Source organism: Podarcis gaigeae (assembly GCF_964106915.1).
Source record: "Podarcis gaigeae genome assembly, chromosome: 6".
Classification (NCBI taxonomy): domain Eukaryota; kingdom Metazoa; phylum Chordata; class Lepidosauria; order Squamata; family Lacertidae; genus Podarcis; species Podarcis gaigeae.
In genome coordinates this window covers 90,066,132-90,085,671 of record NC_139682.1, presented here as the reverse complement: position 1 = coordinate 90,085,671, position 19,540 = coordinate 90,066,132, and the positions used below count along the sequence as shown (strand labels likewise).

At 43.7% G+C, this 19,540-nt stretch overlaps 1 protein-coding gene across 2 annotated transcripts in view; it reads left to right on the top strand.

The window, feature by feature from the left end:
* TPR (translocated promoter region, nuclear basket protein) overlaps window positions 1–19,540 on the top strand; it is a 60,608-nt gene that overhangs the window by 2,864 nt on the left and 38,204 nt on the right. For both annotated transcript variants that reach the window (XM_083743716.1, XM_083743715.1), the window contains exons 3-19: window positions 142–215; window positions 482–578; window positions 950–1,053; window positions 1,634–1,891; window positions 2,830–2,910; window positions 3,916–4,003; window positions 6,458–6,598; window positions 6,983–7,074; window positions 11,502–11,699; window positions 12,625–12,732; window positions 13,158–13,384; window positions 13,544–13,707; window positions 16,020–16,162; window positions 16,272–16,420; window positions 17,561–17,723; window positions 18,882–19,016; window positions 19,235–19,375. In XM_083743716.1, the coding sequence (XP_083599842.1) occupies window positions 142–215; window positions 482–578; window positions 950–1,053; window positions 1,634–1,891; window positions 2,830–2,910; window positions 3,916–4,003; window positions 6,458–6,598; window positions 6,983–7,074; window positions 11,502–11,699; window positions 12,625–12,732; window positions 13,158–13,384; window positions 13,544–13,707; window positions 16,020–16,162; window positions 16,272–16,420; window positions 17,561–17,723; window positions 18,882–19,016; window positions 19,235–19,375 (2,363 nt within the window). The remainder of the gene's footprint in view (window positions 1–141; window positions 216–481; window positions 579–949; window positions 1,054–1,633; window positions 1,892–2,829; window positions 2,911–3,915; window positions 4,004–6,457; window positions 6,599–6,982; window positions 7,075–11,501; window positions 11,700–12,624; window positions 12,733–13,157; window positions 13,385–13,543; window positions 13,708–16,019; window positions 16,163–16,271; window positions 16,421–17,560; window positions 17,724–18,881; window positions 19,017–19,234; window positions 19,376–19,540) is intronic.

The following is a 19,540-nucleotide window of genomic DNA, read 5'->3' as shown; positions in this document are numbered from 1 at the left end:
CCTGACATCACTCAGGGTTCAGCTCCTCAGGCCCAAACCCTTTACTCTTTTATTGGAGAAAGAAGATACTTAGCTAATTCTGACAGATAAATTTATGTAAATATAAAATTGAAAATGTCCTTCATTTTGTCTCCCATGCAGATGAGCAGTTGAAATTGTTAAATGAGAGAAACAAAGAACTGGAAGCTGCTCAGGATCGCAATGCAGCCATACAGGTACAGGAACTGTCAATAATGCCGGTGAATGGAAGCTTTCATAATTCATTTTCAATGTTACATTGAAAGAAGTAGACTCTCGTTGTGAAAGTAGCATTTTTGGTGAAAGTAGGGTTTTCTTATTAGCCTCAGTTGCCAAGTCTCGATGTGAATCTTGAGAGTGTGATAATAATCTTGCGCTAGTTAATGTTTCTTAACACCGCTTTTAACACCAGATTTTTATTGTGCTATAGTCACTTTTAAAGTCACTTTTCCTTTGTTTTAAGAATCAGCTCACTAGAGCAAAAGAAGAGTTGGAAGCAGAGAAGAGAGATTTGGTTCGAACAAGTGACAGAAGAGCTCAAGAGCAGGAACACCTAAATGGTGAGCTTCAAGTGATATGGTCAAAAGAGTTTTGGTGATAGGCTGTCCTTCAGTTAAGAGTATCATTGCACCAAGGTGAAACTACCAGTGGAAATCCTTAATGAAACTAAGCAACAGTGAACAGTTTGTAATTTTGTTTTCGTACTGTGTGAGGGTCAAATTGTGTAATGATTAGAATTTCTACTTTTAAGTAGTGGTTTTAGGGGAGTTTCCTGCAATGGTTTTAGCATTGGCCTTATAAGCATTGCCATCAAATAAGTCAAAGGTAGCCCACGCACCATGGGCACGTCTACATGAGCTTGACAGTACAGGAGTACATCATCTACAGATGTTCTTTATAATATCTCTTCATTTTGTATGTCCTTTCCTAGAGGATGTTAAACGACTGAATGAGAAACTTGCAGCAGCAAATACTGCAAAAATAGAGCTACAATTACAGCTGGATGAGCTTCAGACATCAGCCTTTTCTGTAAAGGTGAGTCCTGGAATACTTGTTCATGCCCATATCTTTTGTACAATTGTAGAAATAAGATAACGGCACACTTCCTATGTCACTAATTCTAACAAACAATTTTTCGGTGGCCATTTTTTATCTGTCTCAATAAAATTCTACCAGCCATCTATTGGAATAGTTACTCAGCTATTTTATAGAGGATGTGGTCATATTTATAAGGTTTCAAGCAGTATGGGACATTTCACAGCATACATCTAGTTAGTTGACAGGTAATTAACAAGTTCGGGATTAGTAATGAAATTGTGATGCAACTAGATTTGGTTGTGGGGTTTATTTGATTTAATGCTGCAAACCTATAAACACTTGAGAAGAAGTATCGCTGAATGCAGGGAGTCTTCCTTTTGAGTAAGTATGCATTGAGTCTCAGTACCTTTGCTAATGATTTGACAGGAATTCCTGCACTTGCATGATTGGTATGAATTGCCCAAGAACTTGCCTTAACAGAACTTGTTTCAAAATGTAGTATGTGCCCCAGGGCACTCTTTCCCTATTAACTGCTGCTTGAATGGAATGCTGTATCATACATAACTTTATTTCATAGCATCGGGAGCAAAGGTGGGAGCAGGAAAAGGAACTGCTACAGAATCAGAACACTTGGCTGAATACGGAACTGAAGGCGAAAACAGATGAACTCCTGCTAATCACTCGGGAAAAGGGAAGTGAAATCTTAGAGCTGAAGTGTAACTTGGAGAACAAGAAAGAGGAGGTTTCCAGACTGGAAGAGCAAGTCAGTGGACTAAAACAATCTAACGGAAATCTACAGAAACATGTGGAAGATCTTCTGCTGAAACTGAAGGAGGTAAACATAAATTCCTTTGTTTTAGCTTCTGTTGTGGGCAATAGCGATGCCAGTATTTGAGGTAGCTTCTCTCTCGTTCTTGCTTGTATTAGGTAATTCTCATAGGGCTGCAAACTTCAGTTGACTTAGGTCTGGGAAAGCATATATGCTTATTCAGGTGGGAATTCCTTATAATAACTGACTGTGCTATATGGAACTACATTAGAGAAATGGAGTGAATCTGGCAAAAATATGAATTGCAGCATTTCTGTCCAAATACATTTGGGAAGCACACAGTAGCCTAATGATTGTATTCTTATACAAATTCAGTTTTGAAAACAAACTAAAAAGTTGAGGATTTTGCCCTTAAATACATTTTAAATGTACCGTATTTTTCGTCCCATAGGGCGCACCAGCCCATAGGACGCATCTAGTTTTTTTTTGGGGGGGGGAAATAAGGGGGAAAATTTATTTACCCCCCAGGCGTGGGGCGGGGGAAGCCCGAGCTTCCCCCAACCCCAGCCCCCGGAACAGGCTGCTATCCGTAAGCCGTGGGAGAGCTGTGCGAAGCTCGAAGCCTGGGGGGTGCTGAGTTCAGCGCCCCCCAGGCTTCTGGGTGCAGGCAGCTCTCCGCAAAGCGGTGGGAGAGCCGTGCGACTTCGCTCAGCTCTCCCAGTGCTTGCGGAGAGCTTCCTGAAGCCTGGAGAGCGGGAGGGGTCGTTGCGCACCGACCCCTCTCACTCTCCAGGCTTCAGCGAAAGCCTGCATTCACCCCATAGGACGCACACACATTTCCCCTTCATTTTTGGAGGGGGAAAACCGTCCTATAGGGCGAAAAATACGGTAATTATTTTTCCATGATAATTTTTCAGAACCATACTGTTGTTGACTGTGAAGAGCCTTTGGGTTCTTAAAACATCTCATTGTGTGTTAACTGCACAAATGTCTTTATTCACCAGGCAAAAGAACAGCAAGCTAGCATGGAAGAAAGATTCCACAATGAACTAAATGCCCATATCAAGTTATCTAATTTATACAAGGTATGAATTTTAATAACGCTTTTGAAATGTTAGTTTCAGGGCTTACTATAAACGTACACTTAAACTGTTAATGCTATTCATACTTACTGTGAAATGCTAACTAGGACATGCGAAGGTTGAAGTCACAAATGTGCTGGTGAATATGAATTTCTAGAAAATAACCTTTTGGTTTGTAATTGCTTATGAAAACATGAACATGGATAGTTGTGCTCCAGTATGTTAACAGAAGTAATCTGGAGATGGATAATTGATACATTTTGGCGCTCTTTCAGAGTTTTGATGCTGAAGTCTGTGTATAACATGATCTCCTCTCTCTCGCCTAAGGGAATTCATGCCCCACCCCACATTCCCCTTTGCCACATTAGGTCTCCGTGGTTAGTTTCAACTTCTTGATGCTGCAAGCAGAATTTGTTCTTTTGGGTACTAGCATTGCATCGTTTTATAGTTGTCACAGCGCATCATTAAACATGTTGTTGCTAATACAACCTTCAGAACTGTAAGCCAGCATCTATTTTCAGATTCTAGTGTAAAACTGTACTTAGCGTTTAGCTTGGTACAGATGTAATGGTAATGTGAATAATGCTGAAAAGGAGGGGACATTAGCAGGTTGGATTTGATTTAAATCGCTGGTCAGTAAGACTTGATTTAAGTCATTTTTTTACAGAAAGACTCATTCTTGCTGGTATAATCTTAATGTTTACAACCGGATGGAGGTTTCATTACTGGAATAATAAATTTTCAGAGCAGTTTTTACAGTTATATCAAAAATTACTGATTTGGTTATACTCTTAGAAATACATAGACAGATAATTATGAAATTATTTTGAGGTTTAATAAGTTAACTCTTTATATTTGGACAAGTTTTCTGCTATGCTTTATTGGAAGGAGAAAAATAACAATTTAAACAATGGCACCCAGCCTGCCCTCTCTCCACTTTCCGAGGCTTTAAATTTTTCTGCTGCTATGTTGAATTGCTATGCTTTAATTAAAATATGTTGCATTTAGAGTGCTGCTGACGACTTGGAAGGAAAAAGCAATGAGTTGACCCAAGCTGTAGAGGAGTTGCACAAACTTCTGAAGGAGGCAGGTGAAGGTAAGGAACAAATGTTCTTGAAGCTTGTGTTGGTTTTTATCAGCTTATTTCTACCCCTCATCGTCTATAGTTACAGCAATTAGCATCTGTGAAAAATGAAGGTTAGGATTGAGATCCAAATAGCTCCTTGAGTGTTGTAATTGCTTTTAAGACTTCTGTCCCACCAAAACACAGCTCCATAGAGTCTTCAGGCTGGCTGGCAACATAATGCAAAATAGCAATGAAACGGGGGGGGGGGGGAGGGAGGGGTTCAAACAGAGCAGCAGGAAATAACATAAAAAATATTTCTGACGCATCTAAAACACTAGCCACTTACTTCATCAGTTAACCTCTATTCTGTGTGCTGCTTCAGATACTTTTCCTCAGCTTCATAAGAACATAGGAATGACCCTGTTGGATCAGGCCACCGTACATTAGTTCAGCATCCTGTTCACACAGTGGCTACCAGATGCCTATGAAAGACTGCAAGCAGGACCTGAACACAAGGGCACTCTCCCCTGCTGCAGTTTCTAGCAGTTGGTGTTGAGAAACATTATTGCCTCTGGCCAGAGAGGCAGAGCATAGCCATCATGGCTAGTAGCTTTTGATAATATTATCCTGCATGAATAGGGACACGGGTGGAGCTGTGGATTAAACCACAGAGCCTAGGACCTGCCGATCAGAAGATCGGCGGTTCGAATCCCCGTGACGTGGTGAACTCCCGTTATTCAGTTCCTGCTCCTGCCAACCTAGCAGTTCGAAAGCACATCAAAGTGCAAGTAGATAAATAGGTAGCGCTCCGGCGGGAAGGTAAACAGCATTTCTGTGTGCTGCTCTGGTTCGCCAGAAGCGGCTTAGTCATGCTGGTCACATGACCCGGAAGCTGTCTGCGGACAAACGCTGGCTCCCTCGGCCTATAGAGCGAGATGAGCGCACAACCCCAGAGTCGATCACGACTGGACCTAATGGTCAGGGGTCCCTTTACCCATACCCTGCATGAATGTATCTTAATCCTCTTATTTTAAAGACATCCAAGTTGATGGCTGTCACTGCCTCTTGTGGAAGCAAATTGCACCATTTAACCATGCATAAAGAAGCACTTGCTTTTTGCCTGTCCCGAATCTTCCAATATTTAGCTCCGTTGGGACTTCTGCCTCTTTCCATTTTGGGGACTAGTAGCATTCTTGCTGCTGTAGTAGCGTACATGAATAAGTTTCTAGCAAATGAAGTCCCAGCAAAGGAAGAATGGATACAGAAATTTATGGGATATGTAGAAATGGCGAAACCTACCGAAAGAATAAGAAATCAAGACGACAAACTTTTTATAAAAGAAATGGTTTATTGAGTATTTACAGATAAATTGTAAACTGATAAAAACATTGGCTGTCTTATTGTAATAACCCGCAGTTTGATAAGAGTATATTTTTAAAGTAGATGAATAAATAAGCTAATTAACTTGGATATGCAGAAGATGTTAAAAACAAATTTAAGGAACTGGAGAAAGAGGGGGAAGGAAGTCAAGTGTTGAAATGTTAAAATGACTGTAAAATTAGTGAAATGTATGTATATTGTATGTATAAATCTGTATGTAGGGACGCGGGTGGCGCTGTGGTCCAAACCACAGAGCCTAGGGCTTGCCGATCAAAAGGTTGGCGGTTCGAATCTCCGCAAAGAGGTGAGCTCCCATTGCTCTGTCCCTGCTCCTGCCAACCTAGTAGTTCAAAAACATGTCGAAGTGCAAGTAGATAAATAGGTACAGCTCCGTCAGGAAGGTAAACAGCGTTTCCGTGCGCTGCTCTGTTTCTCCAGAAGCAGCTTAGTCATGTTGGCCACATGACCCAGAAGCTGTATGCCGGCTCCCTCGTCTAGTAAAGTGAGATGAGCGTCGCAACCCCAGAGTCATCCGCGACTGGACCTAACAGTCAGGGGTCCCTTTACCTTTACCTTTTAATGTATATTTAGGTCTGTTGGAAGTCCACAAGGGCTGTGTGAGAGGAAAAACCTCTCTGTGTCCACTTCCTCCATGCCATGCATAGTTTTATGCACTTGTATTTTAGTGTCTCTTACTTGTCATTTCTCTATACAAAAACAAAAAAGGCCCCAGATGCTTCAGCCTTTCCTCATAGAGGGCCTGTCTCTACCCCCTTGATCATTTTGGTTGCCCTTGTCTAAACTGTTTCCAATGCTATACTGTCCTTTTTGAGGTGAGGCCTCAGAAGAGGTTTGTTGTGTGGTGCACTGGGGTAGTGATGAAAGCTGCTATTTGAGAAATGCCAAGTCCATGTAGTTATTTGGATCCAGGCTTAGATCTTCTAAGTCTTTCCTAGCTCACTGATGATGCAAACCATGTTGCCAAAGAGGGCACTTAAACAATTCTCGAAATATTTGCATATCGCCCTGCTGTACAGTTTGTTTAGTAATCCTTGGAAGCTTAAAAAGTTGTGAACAGTCATCTCTTTCTTCTGCTATTCTCAGCTAACAAAGAAACACGGGATCGTTTGGCTGAAATGGAACAATCAAAGGCTGCAGTGGAAAAAGAACTGAAGGAAAAGATTGGCAAGCTGGAGAAAGAGTTGGACAATGCAAATGATTTGGTTTCAGCCACCAAGCGCAAAGGTCTGGTAACACATAGGAAATAGACCTTGTAAAATGGGGGCATTTAGCAAAACCTCGCTTTACAGCTGTTTTTACTGTTCTAGTACTCGAAAAGCCACATGCAAACTGTTTTAAAAACGGTTATCTGGGGATTATCTTGAGTATATGAAACATACAGAATAGTAAAATTTTTACCTCAAGTATCATTTGCAGAATATTTCTATGGTTTTCCTGAACCAATCTGTTTGATTCGTTATTTTTATTTGCAGTTTCCCTGAAGGCTTATAACCAGGCTAGTCAAAACTCTAGGGCCAGTCAGAAATCTGAATATGCATGTAGTTGGAAGCCTTTAGGTTTGATTTGTACATTAAAAAACCTACGCCTTTTGCCATTTCTCTCTTCTAGGAGCCATTCTTTCAGAGGAGGAGCTGGCAGCTATGTCTCCTACGGCTGCTGCAGTAGCAAAAGTGGTGAAGCCTGGCATGAAATTAACCGAGGTAGGAAGTAATGTGGATGATACTGTACTGCTTGCAGATTCCTGCATGTTTTGTATCCAGCCTCATTCACTGGGACAATTTTTAAAAACTGAATGACTAATGTGCTGCCCATAGTTCACCCATTTGGGTTTTTAACTAAACTTAACATTTGATTTCAGTAGCATTTACTCATGTATTCTGTCTGTCTAGTGCAGTGTTTCCCAACCTTTTTTGGGCAAAGGCACACTTGTTTCATGAAAAAAATCTCAAGGCACACCACCATGCCAGATGGGGAAAGGTCACTTTTTACTTATGTAAAAAAAAATAAAAAAATAGTAACAGCATAGAAGGTAGAGAAGGTAGGACTCGAACCAGTGGATTCACGTTACAATAAAGATTTTGACTAAACATGGGAAAGAACTTTCTGCTGGTAAGGGCTGTTCAACAGGGGAATGGTCTCCCTCGGGAGGTTTTTCCCTTCTTGGAGGTTTTTAAGCAGAGGTGGGATGTCTGTCTGCCATGGATGCTATGGCTGAGATTCCTGCACTGCAGGGGTTGTACAGTACTGGATAGCCCTGGGGATCCCTTCCAACTCTACGATTCTATTAGGATCCCTTTTATAAAAGAGAGAACTTTAATGGCACGGCCATTATTTATTTCGGCTTCTCCCAACGGGGCCACGAAGGATCAGAAAAGCTGAAGAAGAGACTCTTCCTCAGAGGAGGCGGGAGACCACCGGACCCGCCGAGGAGGGGAATCCGGCCGCCTTTCCCTCCAGAGCTTCGCCTTTTGCCCCGGCCAAGTTGCGCCGAGGGCGCCTTGCGGGCTCTGCGTGGCTTCAGGCGGAGCCTAGGAGCCACTTCCCAGCCTGGAGGGCAGGCTGTGCGCGGACCCCGCCACTCTCGGGGCGCGACCCAGACCCGGCTGCCTTCCACGGCCAGCAGAGGTAGGCCGTCGGCTTCAAACCCGGCGGAACTGGGGCGTCCCGGGCGCAGCGCCGCGCTCCCCGCTCCTCCCGCCCCGCCCCCTTCTCCCGGGTGCCCCCTCCCTCCTTTGTTCTCCGGAGCCCCGCCTCCCCCTCTGCCCCAGCTCGCCTATTGGCTCACGCAGCCGCCACTCAGGTGGGTGCCCGCTTTGGCCCCGCTCCCCGGCCGCCGAGAGAGAGAGTGGGAGCGTGCGGGGCGGGGCTGGGCGGCCGGGCGTCTCCTTCCCTGCGCTGCTTCGGCCGCGTCTGCAGCCGCCGCGGGACCAGGCGGGAGGCCAGTCATGCCCAGACACTGCCAGCCGCTCGGAAGGAGCCGTCGCTCCGCCGGGCAGCGCCTGCCTGCGCGCCCCTCGCTCCCTGCGCCGAGGATGGCGGGGGCGCCGGGCGCAAGGCAGCGCCGGGGCTGCTGGGCAAGCGGCAGATGCTGATGCAGTTTGGGGAATTCCTGTCACAGGGAGCAAGGCAGAAGCGGATGACGGGGCACGTTCCCCGGGGGAGCGGGGCCGGAGGATTAGCCCGACTCGCCCGCCTCCCTCCCACGGCACACTAGGCAACGTCCGGCGGCACACTAGTGTGCCGCGGAACACCGGTTGGGAAACACTGGTCTAGTGTTCCACTTGTGAAGGTTGATGTTTTATGTCTTTGTAAGTCATGGACACCTCGTGAAAATTTCCCTTTTGTCACAGAGGTATATTTTAGGAGTGTACACTGAAAGTTTGCACCATGATTTGGCTCTTGGTCTCAAGTGCTTTTGGAGGCTTCCATTATCTCCTTGGAGAACACAAAGCTTTGTTCATTCTCTTTCTCTCCATCTCTCTCTCTCTCTCTCTCTCTGTGCTTTGTTCATTCTCTTTCTCTCCGTCTCTCTCTCTCTCTCTCTCTCTCTCTCTCTCTCTCTCTCACACACACACACACACACACACACACACACATCCATCCCCCTTGTCAGTTTGCATTTCTTAATACAGAAAGTATTGATCTGATGTGTAGAGATCTTTCCTATTCTAATTAATTCAAAAGGGTTTTGGAAGCTTCTCTGTGTGAAAGAAACCAGCAGAAGGGTCATGATGTTTGGGTTATTCCTTCAGAGAAGCGGAGTAAACTGGTTCTGTTATCTCTTTTTGTCAAGGTTATGCTTACTAAAAGTAAAGCCAGAAGGAGTCTGGCTTTCACTTTCTCTATCTCTTTTCCTTCTAATGTGGTGTTCTGTACATAGTACGCTTAGTGTTAAGGTTTAGACATATTATAAGTTATTGTAAGTTTAAGTTAAATCGGCTGCAACTGGATTTCTTATGGACAGTCCCAATCCTGGATGTATTTGGATTTGTGACCATTGTGCTCATTTGCCTTCAGGAGCAGTAAAGCTCTGCTGGATGGAATATAATTACCTCTGGTCTATTTTTTGGGAATCCTGCAACCGGTTTAAGTTTTTAGTCTGCTAGCTATACATTGGAATGTACTCTGGATCAATATTGAGTAGAATTCCACGACATCCCTTATGTTCATTATTGAGAATTCTGGTATCAGTTATAATGTTTCATCCAGCACTGTCAAAGGGACCCTTGACCATTAGGTCCAGTCGTGACCGACTCTGGGGTTTTGGCGCTCATCTCGCTTTATTGGCCGAGGGAGCCGGTGTAGCATGACTAAGCCACTTCTGGCGAACCAGAACAGCGCAAGGAAATGCCGTTTACCTTCCTGCTGGAGTGGTACCTATTTATCTACTTGTACTTTGACGTGCTTTCGAACTGCTAGGTTGGCAGGAGCTGGGACTGAGCCCATTGCAGGGACCTTCTGATCAGGGACCGCCAACCTTCTGATCAGCAAGTCCTAGGCTCTGTGGTTTAACCCACAGTGCCACCCACGTCCCTTATGTCAAAAAGGGAAATGCTGAAATAAGAACCCCTCTATATAGTGGGGATTTTTAGCACATGTTTATGGAATTTGTAGACATGGTAGTCTCTCTTGGGATGAATCCTGCCCAATTTCAGAATGATGTGACGTGCAAGGGGAAGTGTTAAAAGTTTCAGGAATTCGTTTATTTTTCCTAGTATTTTGTGGGCAATTGGTCTTAAAATAACAAACACGAGAGTGGTGCTGCATTTAAGAAACCTGCCATATTGCAGAGTTAAGAAAACACCCCCACCAAGGCTCTGTGGAGCAGCTAAGTTATTGCTGCATCCCCTGTCTGATTATTCACAGCAGGCAGGTTGTGCCAGCTCCAGACTGGTGCCATGATCTGGCTTACATTGGGCCCTACACTGGTGAACATCATCTATGAGAGCAGTTCAGGTCCAGTGGATGCAAGTCCAGCTCGACACCATCCTCCGAATGCCCTGTTTTGGGCATTTCCACTGGTGTGAGCACCGCCAGCAGTCTTTCTGCTTGGCCATTTGGCAGGTGGAAGCGTAGAGGGCACCTTGTACAGGTCCTGCTTCAAGGAGGACCAAGCCAAGGAGGACCAAGCCAAGGAGCCTCCGGAAGCATCCTGCTTTGCTACAGAATTCATCCAGATGATCTGCACACTCCTTTTTGCTGTTGCTAGATACAGTGGTACCTCTGGTTAGGGATTTCATTTGTTTCGGGGTGCCATGCACACCCCAAAAAATCTGTAACTAGAGGCGCCACTTCTGTGCACACGGCGCAATAGAGCGCTTCTGCGCAAGTAAGCCGAAGAGGTTACGCAACACAAGGTACCACTGTAATTGATTTACTGATATTGGGGGAGGGGGGTTCTTATTTTTATTAGTTTTTCTGAAGCCTTTGTTCCCCTCTGCTCTGTTTCTGTCCTATTGCAAGCCAAATCTTGTGCTTCTGTTTATATCTCCTGTACGAAGTACTCCTGGGCAATAGGTAAAGGTAAAGGGACCCCTGACCATTAGGTCCAGTCGCGGACGACTCTGGGGTTGCGGCGCTCATCTCACTCTATAGGCCGAGGGAGCCGGCGTACAGCTTCCGGATCATGTGGCCAGCATGACTAAGCCGCTTCTGGCAAACCAGAGCAGCGCACGGAAACACTGTTTACCTTCCCACCAGAGTGGTACCTATTTATCTACTTGCACTTTGACGTGTTTTCAAACTGCTACGTTGGTAGGAGCAGGGACCGAGCAATGGGAGCTCACCCCGTTGCGGGGATTTGAACCGCCGACCTTCTGATCGGCAAGTCCTAGGCTCTGTGGTTTAACCCACAGCGCCACCCGCGTCCCCACTCCTGGGCAATAGTGGGGGGGGGGCTATATGTAAAATACATAAACACATTGTCGGGGCTGATCCCATAGATCTTTTCCAAGGCAAACCCCTCAGATGTCAAGGTGAGGAGGAATTTACATGTATCCTGGGAACAGAATATGTGTAATGGTTACAAGTCTAGAAAATGTCTGCTGTTTGATAAATGGTTGCCTGTCTTCTTTAGGTAAGAAGTTCAATAGGTTTACTAGTTGTGTGTTTTTATCTTTCAACACAGCTTTACAATGCATACGTAGAAGCACAGGATCAGCTGCTGTTAGAAAAAATGGAGAATAAGAGGATTAATAAGTACTTGGATGAAATAGTGCAGGAAGTAGAAGCCAAAGCACCTATTTTGAAGCGTCAACGTGAAGAATATGAACGCTCTCAGAAAGCTGTAGCAAGTCTGTCTGCTAAACTTGAGCAAGCAATGAAGGTTGGTACAAAACGGAACTGAGATTCAGAGTCAAAATGTACTCGCCTTTATCAGCACATACAACCACATTACCTTGTTTTTTAACCAAAGTGATTTCTTCCACACCCAGCTGCCCTCTGGGAAAAGGGGATAAAATTTCCTGTTCGCGTCTGATTTAAGACCTAAATTTAGTGTGCAGTTTACAGCCACCTAGATAAACTGCTGTTTATCACCATCCCCACAACACATAGTAAAACTGTAGCTGTGAACGACAGTTATGTGTGCTAGAGTTGAACTTCAAGGTCAACATTTTGTGGTGCACATTTTTACTGCCCACCCCAGATAGTGTATATTTCTAAATTTCACACATGGCAGGATTCTACCTCCCATTCTCCTTGATGCTGAGCTATATGCAGTGCTTGGTCACTAACATAAAACCTAAAATTATCATTAGGGCCTCAATCATTATGATATCACAGCTTGTTCCCTAAGTTTTATGGCAATCGCACAGAATTTGTTTTTAATCTGATTTTGTTTTGTATGACCATTTTGAAGCTACTTTGTGAAAAGCGGTTTACAAATGGTAAATAAAAACAATCACCGACTTCTCTGAGTCATATAGTGGAGAAGGCATATCTTGTTCTCTTGTCGCAACAATATTGACACATTGGTTGAATGTGTTTATCAATTAGATATGTCTTACAAATTCCTTTGGCCTGCGTGTCCCACAGTTGAAATTCTATAGGCCCTTTTGGGCCTCAACTACGTGAAATACTTGTCTTAAGTCAGCACTAATCCACCTACTGGGTAACAATAAGACTATTGTGTTATAGTAGTTCTAGTGTAAATTTTGGGAGACGTTAGCTTGCGGTTCTGTTCTTATTTTGACCTTTTATTATTCCTGCAAAATAAATACATTTTTCAAGTGTGTGGATTTGGTTTACAGGAAATTCAACGTTTGCAAGATGATGCTGATAAAGCAAACAAGCAAGCTTCTTTGCTGGAAAGAGAAAACCAGAGGCTTGAAAGCCAAGTCAAAGATCTTTCACAACAGGTTAGTTTTGTTTTTTAAGTGGTTCACTCTTGTAAGCCTATATACCTTGATGAACTATTTCACCTTAAAGTTAGAGTCAGTTTTTGAAAGTATTGGGATTCTGAACCTCTGCTTACTCCAGAGTAAGCCTTAATGATTTCACTTGGAATTAATTCTAAGCATGCACTTTTAAGATTGCAGCCTTAAAATAATGTCTGCTCAGTGCAGCCCTGTGCTTTTTATTTCATAAATTCATAACCTGTTGTATTCCACATTGATGGCAGTAAATAATCGAAGCAACATGATACAGTTATGCACCTAAAAATAAAGTCAGTTTGTATTAAAAAGCAGAATGGCCGTTTTAACATCTCGCATAGAATTCTTGCAGCACAGCTCTGGAAGAGCTGTTGTTCTGTTGTATGAATCATCTGTTTTCCTTTTTAAAGATAAGAGTGCTTTTGATGGAACTCGAAGAAGCCCGAGGCAACCATGTTATCCGCGAAGAAGAAGTGAGCTCTGCTGACATCAGCAGCTCTTCCGAAGTCATAAGCCAACATCTGGTCTCCTACAGGAACATTGAGGAACTTCAGCAGCAAAACCAACGCCTCTTAGTGGCTCTCAGAGAGCTGGGTGACGCTAAAGAGAAAGAGGAGCAAGAAACCACTTCATCTAAGTATGCTCCCCTTTAGCAGCATGTTCTGACATCCAGAAATCTGATCTTAATCACATATTCGTTCTGTTTAGAAAGCAGTAATATAAGACATATTTGTTACCTGATGTTGATTAAAAAAAAGAAAAAAGATTTAGTAGAATTGTTTTCTCTCCATGACAGGATTTCTGAGCTACAGAGTCAACTTAGTGAAGCTATCACTGAGCTAGAAAAGTTACGTGAGTCACGGCACCACCAGATGCAGCTTGTAGACTCCATAGTTCGCCAGCGTGACATGTATCGCATTTTGCTGGCACAGACGTCGGGGGTTTCCATTCCATTGCAAGGTATGGTCCCTTCAATAATGCCAGTGTACTTCTTTGTAATGCGAGGAAAGCAAGGTTTAGGCTTCGGCGCCAGTGTGGTGTAGTGGTTGAGGGCGATAGACTCGTAATCTGGGGAACCAGGCTCGCGTCCCCACTCCTCCACATGCAGCTGCTGGGTGACCTTGGGCTAGTCACACTTCTCTGAAGTCTCTCAGCCTCACTCACCTCACAGAGTGTTTGTTGTGGGGGAGGAAGGGAAAGGAGAATGTTAGCTGCTTTGAGACTCCTTCACGTAGTGATGAAGCGGAATATCAAATCCAAACTCCTCCTCCTCCTCCTCTTCTTCTTCTTCTTCATTGTGTACAGTGAGAATTGGAGAGGGTAGAATGGCAAGCACGTCCCAAAAGTTTGCCTAACCATTTTTCAGCTTGTGAATTTATGATTGGAACAAATTGCTCATACTTTCGGAAGGAACCGTGTAGATTCAGTCTTACATTCTATGTTGCTTGATGTTCCAAATGCACACCACAGTTGTTCTTTTTGGCTACAGCCTAAACGTATCCCTTGGTCCTGAGAGATCTGCATTGGCTCCCAGTACGTTTCCAAGCACAATTCAAAGTGTTGGTGCTGACCTTTAAAGCCTTGGTCCTGTATACCTGAAGGAGGGTCTCCACCCCCACTGATCCAGTGCCGAGGGCCTTCTGGCGGTTCCCTCATTGTGAGAAGTGAGGTTGCAGGGAACCAGACAGAGGGCCTTCTCGGTAGTGGCGCCCGCCCTGTGGAACGCCCTCCCATCAGATGTCAAGGAAATAAGCAGCTATCCTATTTTTAAAAGACATCTGAAGGCAGCCCTGTTTAAGGAAGTTTTTAATATTTAATGCTGTATCATTTTTAATACTCGATTGGGAGCCACCAGGGGCTGGGGAAACTCAGCCAGATGGGCGGGGTATAAATAATAAATTATTATTATAATTATTATTGGTGGAATCGATTTAATTTTGATTCATTCTTTCAGCCGCATATTGAGCCCCTTTAAAAAGCAACAACACTGCAAAGCTTTAGCTGAGAATTTTGTGAGACCACAGGAATTTTGTGAGACTTCACAGCTGAAAGCAGGAGTAGAAGGCAGTAAGGTTGAGAAGATTGTGTGACAGCACCTCAGGCAGTGCCACCTTCAAGGACATCAGCTGCGGCGGGAGGCACCTGCGTTCATCCTCAGCTGAGCTAGATTTTAGTGGCAGAATCTGGAGAATATAAGCTTTCACCTTGGGGGCAGTGGGAGCAGGAGAAGATTACAGTCTCTTTCGCCAGAAGTATTGAAGCTCCCCAAAGCAAGTTGGACAGCTGTTCAGAAATAAACACAGCTTGCATGTTTATGAGGATTTGCATAATATGCTCCAGTTGTTGAAAGTGCTCTAGTAATGCAGAAGTGAGGGAGAAAGAACCTCTGGCCTTTGCCGTTAGCTGGAGGAATGGGCTTCTGGGTTCCTAATTTTATGGTTGTAATATATTGTAAGCTGTCTAGAAGATCATTTGATCCAGATGTGAGGCATAAATGTAAATGAAAACATGAACTTTGATAGAATTTGAGGTCTGGAATGCAGAATTCCACAGCCCACGAAAATGTCACTGTTGGAAAGTGTAGCCCATTAGTGTGAATGAGAACTAGTAATGTGCACTGGGTTGATGGTCAGACTCCTGCCAAGGTAAAGGTAAAAAGGGATGCGGGTGGCGCTGTGGTCTAAACCACTGAGCCTCTTGAGCTTGCCAATTGGAAGGTCAGCGGTTCAAATCCCCACGACGGAGTGAGCTCCCGTTGCTCTTTCCCAGCTCCTGCCAACCTAGCAGTTCAAAAACATGCCAGTGCAAGTAGATAAATAGGTACCACTGCAGCGGGAAGGTCAACAGCGTTTCCGTGCACTCTGGTTTCCGTCACAGTGTTCCGTTGCACCAGAAGCGGTTTAGACCTGCTGGCCACATGACCCGCAAAGCTGTCTGTGGACAAACGCCGGCTCCCTTGGCCTGAAAGTGAGATGAACACCGCAACCCCATAGTCGCCTTTGACTGGACCGAACCGTCCAGCGGTCCTTTACCTTTACTGTCAAGGACACATGGGTCTGAACCCACATCCACCCATGCAATTTTCTGGATGACCTTCAGCTAGTGACACACTCACAGCCTGGCTCCCCCCCCCCCCCAAGGTTGTGAGCATAAAATGGGGAGTAGGAGGACTGTTCTGAGCTCTCTAGGGAAATGATGGTTCGGAAAGGTAAGAAATAAAGGATCTTTCCGTTTTCTCTGATCTGATAATGTTGCTTCTCTCTCTTTTATAGCTTCAAGCATCTTGCCAGAAGAAATGTCTCTGGCAGTGACCCCTAAGCGTCTGTCAGGGGCGCCTCAGGCCATGTCAACTCCTGCTGCTGTGCCAGTGACAGAATCAGCTGAAGCAGTGGAGGCTAAGGCTGCCCTTAAACAGGTACCAGCCAGTCTTTCTCCAAACGCCTTTTTCCTCATCTTTACAAAAGGAGCACAGTTTTCTGCCTGGCCATGTATTTATCTTTGAACGCGTTTGACTTGCTCTACAGCTGCAGGAGTTCTTTGAGAGCTACAAGAAAGAAAAGGCAGAGAATGACAAACTCCTGAATGAGCAAAATGAGAAGCTTCAGGAGCAGGTTACAGACCTGAGGTCACAGAATACAAAGATTTCCACCCAACTTGAATTTGCTTCCAAGCGGTAAGACAGTATTAATGAATGGTTCGTGGGCGCTCCTCTCAGCATTCTCCCCTGGGTGGTCTCCACCCATTAAAGTGTCCCCACCTAGCTGAGAATGAACTCTGTTTGATGTAGTAGGTTCTGGATTCTGGGCTCTTAGAAAATCATCCAGTTTACTTTGATTGCACTTCTGCTGTGGGCTCGCTTGTAGAGATGAAGCCGATCACTTCTTTTAGACGTTTTCATGGAGATGCAGCCTGTTTTCTGCTATAAATCAGGAAACTCGGCATCCTTCCAAGATTAGGGCGTTTGATCTCCTCTCCTGCTGATAAGTAGTTGGTAGATTGAGTCGAGCTGGAGCTAATTAAGGCTTTCTCCGACACTTTCCAGGGCTTTCTCTAAAACTTTTAGCTTAAACGTTGTGATTATAGTAATTAAGAAAAAGATACCAAGCAATAAAATACTAGAACTGATAAAAGCTAATAAAAAGCTGATAAAACTAATAAAAAACACACAACTGGCGCGCAGCTCAAATCGATGCTTCCTCTAACGACGCCATCGTTAATGATGCTGATGAAAGACATCTGTACTATTAATGCAATTGGAGGATTGCAATTTGTGCCCTGAAACCTGGAGTTTTGTGGCAGTAATCTCATGCAGTAAATATGACATTATTTCAAGGAACATGGTAGACTCTAACACTGCCTGATCAAACTAAGGTTAGGAGATGGGAGTACTATGCAGCGTCATAACCTCCTCCACTTTTTAGGTAACCATGGTTGGCATTACATCTGCACCATGGTTTTCATTAACCATGGTTAGTTTAAAACCATTGTTTAAGATCCTGGGCTAATAGAGAATAAATGTTTTAAATAATGAAAATAAACTCAAAGAGCTATGAACTGATTAAAAATATTCAGTAACTTGCATCCTCTTTTTTAAACATACTTATGGGGGGGGGGTGCGAAAACCATGCTTAGAACTGTCTGTACTCAGTAAAATTACCAGTTAATTTAGCCACTGGAAAACTTGCACACACAAAAACCTATTGAGTTGTTTGTCTCCAGTTGATTTTAGTGGAAACAAAATTGTTAGAATTCTCATTTGAATTTGTAATACCAATTTGGTTGAAATGTGGTCTTACCTATGTTCCTTGTGAAGTTACGAGATGCTGCAGGATAATGTGGAGGGATATCGGCGAGAGATAACATCATTGCATGAAAGAATCCAGAAGCTTTCAGCAACCACTCAAAAACAAGAACAAATTATCAACACTATGACACAAGAGCTGAGAGGAGCTAATGAAAAACTAGCTGTGGCAGAGGTAAGTAGTACAACATATTGTTGTATACAAAATTGCCCTTTTCCCTTATGGGGTATCCAAGAGCCCTTATAGAGTCCTTACATAGGTTCCCTATTGGTAGGAGAAAAAAACAGAGGCCAACCAGAGAATATTGAGAAGCAAAGCAGCTAGTAAGCTTGATCTTTATAGATCTGTTGCAACAGGGCGCTCCTCTCACATGAAGGAAAGGAGGAGGAACCCAGAAAAATGCCATGCAAGGCCTTATATAGACTTTTGAAATTGCCACCCTGTAGATCAAGACCACCCCCAGAAACATCATACATACATCACAGAAGGGGTGTAACCTAAGACCACCCTTCAGATACATCATACCTACATCACAGAAAGGCGGTCTAAAACAGAAATTTGAATGTTGTTTTTCTCCTGTCCTTGTTTATCTCCTGTCTGGCAGGTTACTTGATTGGATTGCCTGGGGAACCTGGCCCGTCTTTTGTAATGATAAATACTTAGTTCCTGGGCCAGGTCACAGGCTCACACCCTATTCAAACACAGACATACCCTTAAGATAGGATTTGTGAAGGAAAAGACAATGGGGAGGCTTTTCCACTTTGACCTTGCAGAGAAAACATTTGCTCAGTTTAGGAATCAAAATGGCTTCAGGTCGGTCTTCCTGTGCTAATCTACGTACGTGCAGTTATGAACATTGCCATATATCGAAGACCTCAAAATTCCTATCACATTATGCATAACTGAATTGTTCCAGGGGAAGAGAGAAAGAAAAAATATGTTGTGCGAGTGAACTTCATTCAGCACACACATATCCCACTTAATACTACTACTTCTTGTTACGTATTGAATTGATTATTTATTGTTTATTGAATTTATATACTGCCCTTCATCTGAAGATCATAGGGCAGAAAGAGAATTATAGATTGAGAAGCTCTGGGGATTATCATATCATAAGTTTATTGTCCTTCACTGAGGTGGTTGACAGCAACATATTTCTGTTTCTAGGGACGGCATGAGCCTAGCTAAGCTGTGATTAATCTGTTTTGGCTTTATGTATTCAAGTGGCTGAAAACTCACCAGGAATGTAAATTTTGGGTTAATAACTCGCTTTATACAGATGTCAACACCAGGATTGAATTAACCTAGAATCAAATGTAATTTCTTTCAAAGGTGAGAGCAGAGAATTTGAAAAAGGAGAAGGACATTTTGAAAATGGCAGAGGTTCGCCTGACTCAGCAGAAAGATTCTTTAGTAACAGCACAAAGAGGACAAAATATGCTGCTTACTAACCTGCAATCTATTCAGGTTTGTTTGTGCCCTCTTTACTCATGCTCTCTGGTCTCAGCAGTGGCTGTTCATGGAGGAAAGCTTGCTCAGGAACAACACAATATTTCTCTTGCACATAGGTCTGTGTGCAAGTAACAGATTTGGGGGCGGGGCTTTACAGAAGCAATTGGGAACTCACTTCCTTTCAGCACAATTCAGCAAAAATGTTCCATGTTAGTATATATTGTTCTCACTAGGTGATACTGGAAAGGGCTGAGACAGAAACTCAACAGAGGCTCAATAACCAAATAGAGAAACTGGAGCGTGAAATAGCCCAACTGAAGAAAAAACTAGAAAATGAGGCGGAACAAAGGCATTCAGTTAACAAAACTCAAGATGTAAGTATGAGAAATTAAAGAAACAAGTTGTTGACATAGCACTCTTGTGGCATTGATGGTTTTTGAAAAGAAAGACAAATGGATCTCGATTCATTTCTGGTTTAAGACATCGATTCCATAAAACATATTTTGTTGCACTGTGCAAAATATGAGCAAGCCAGGGCT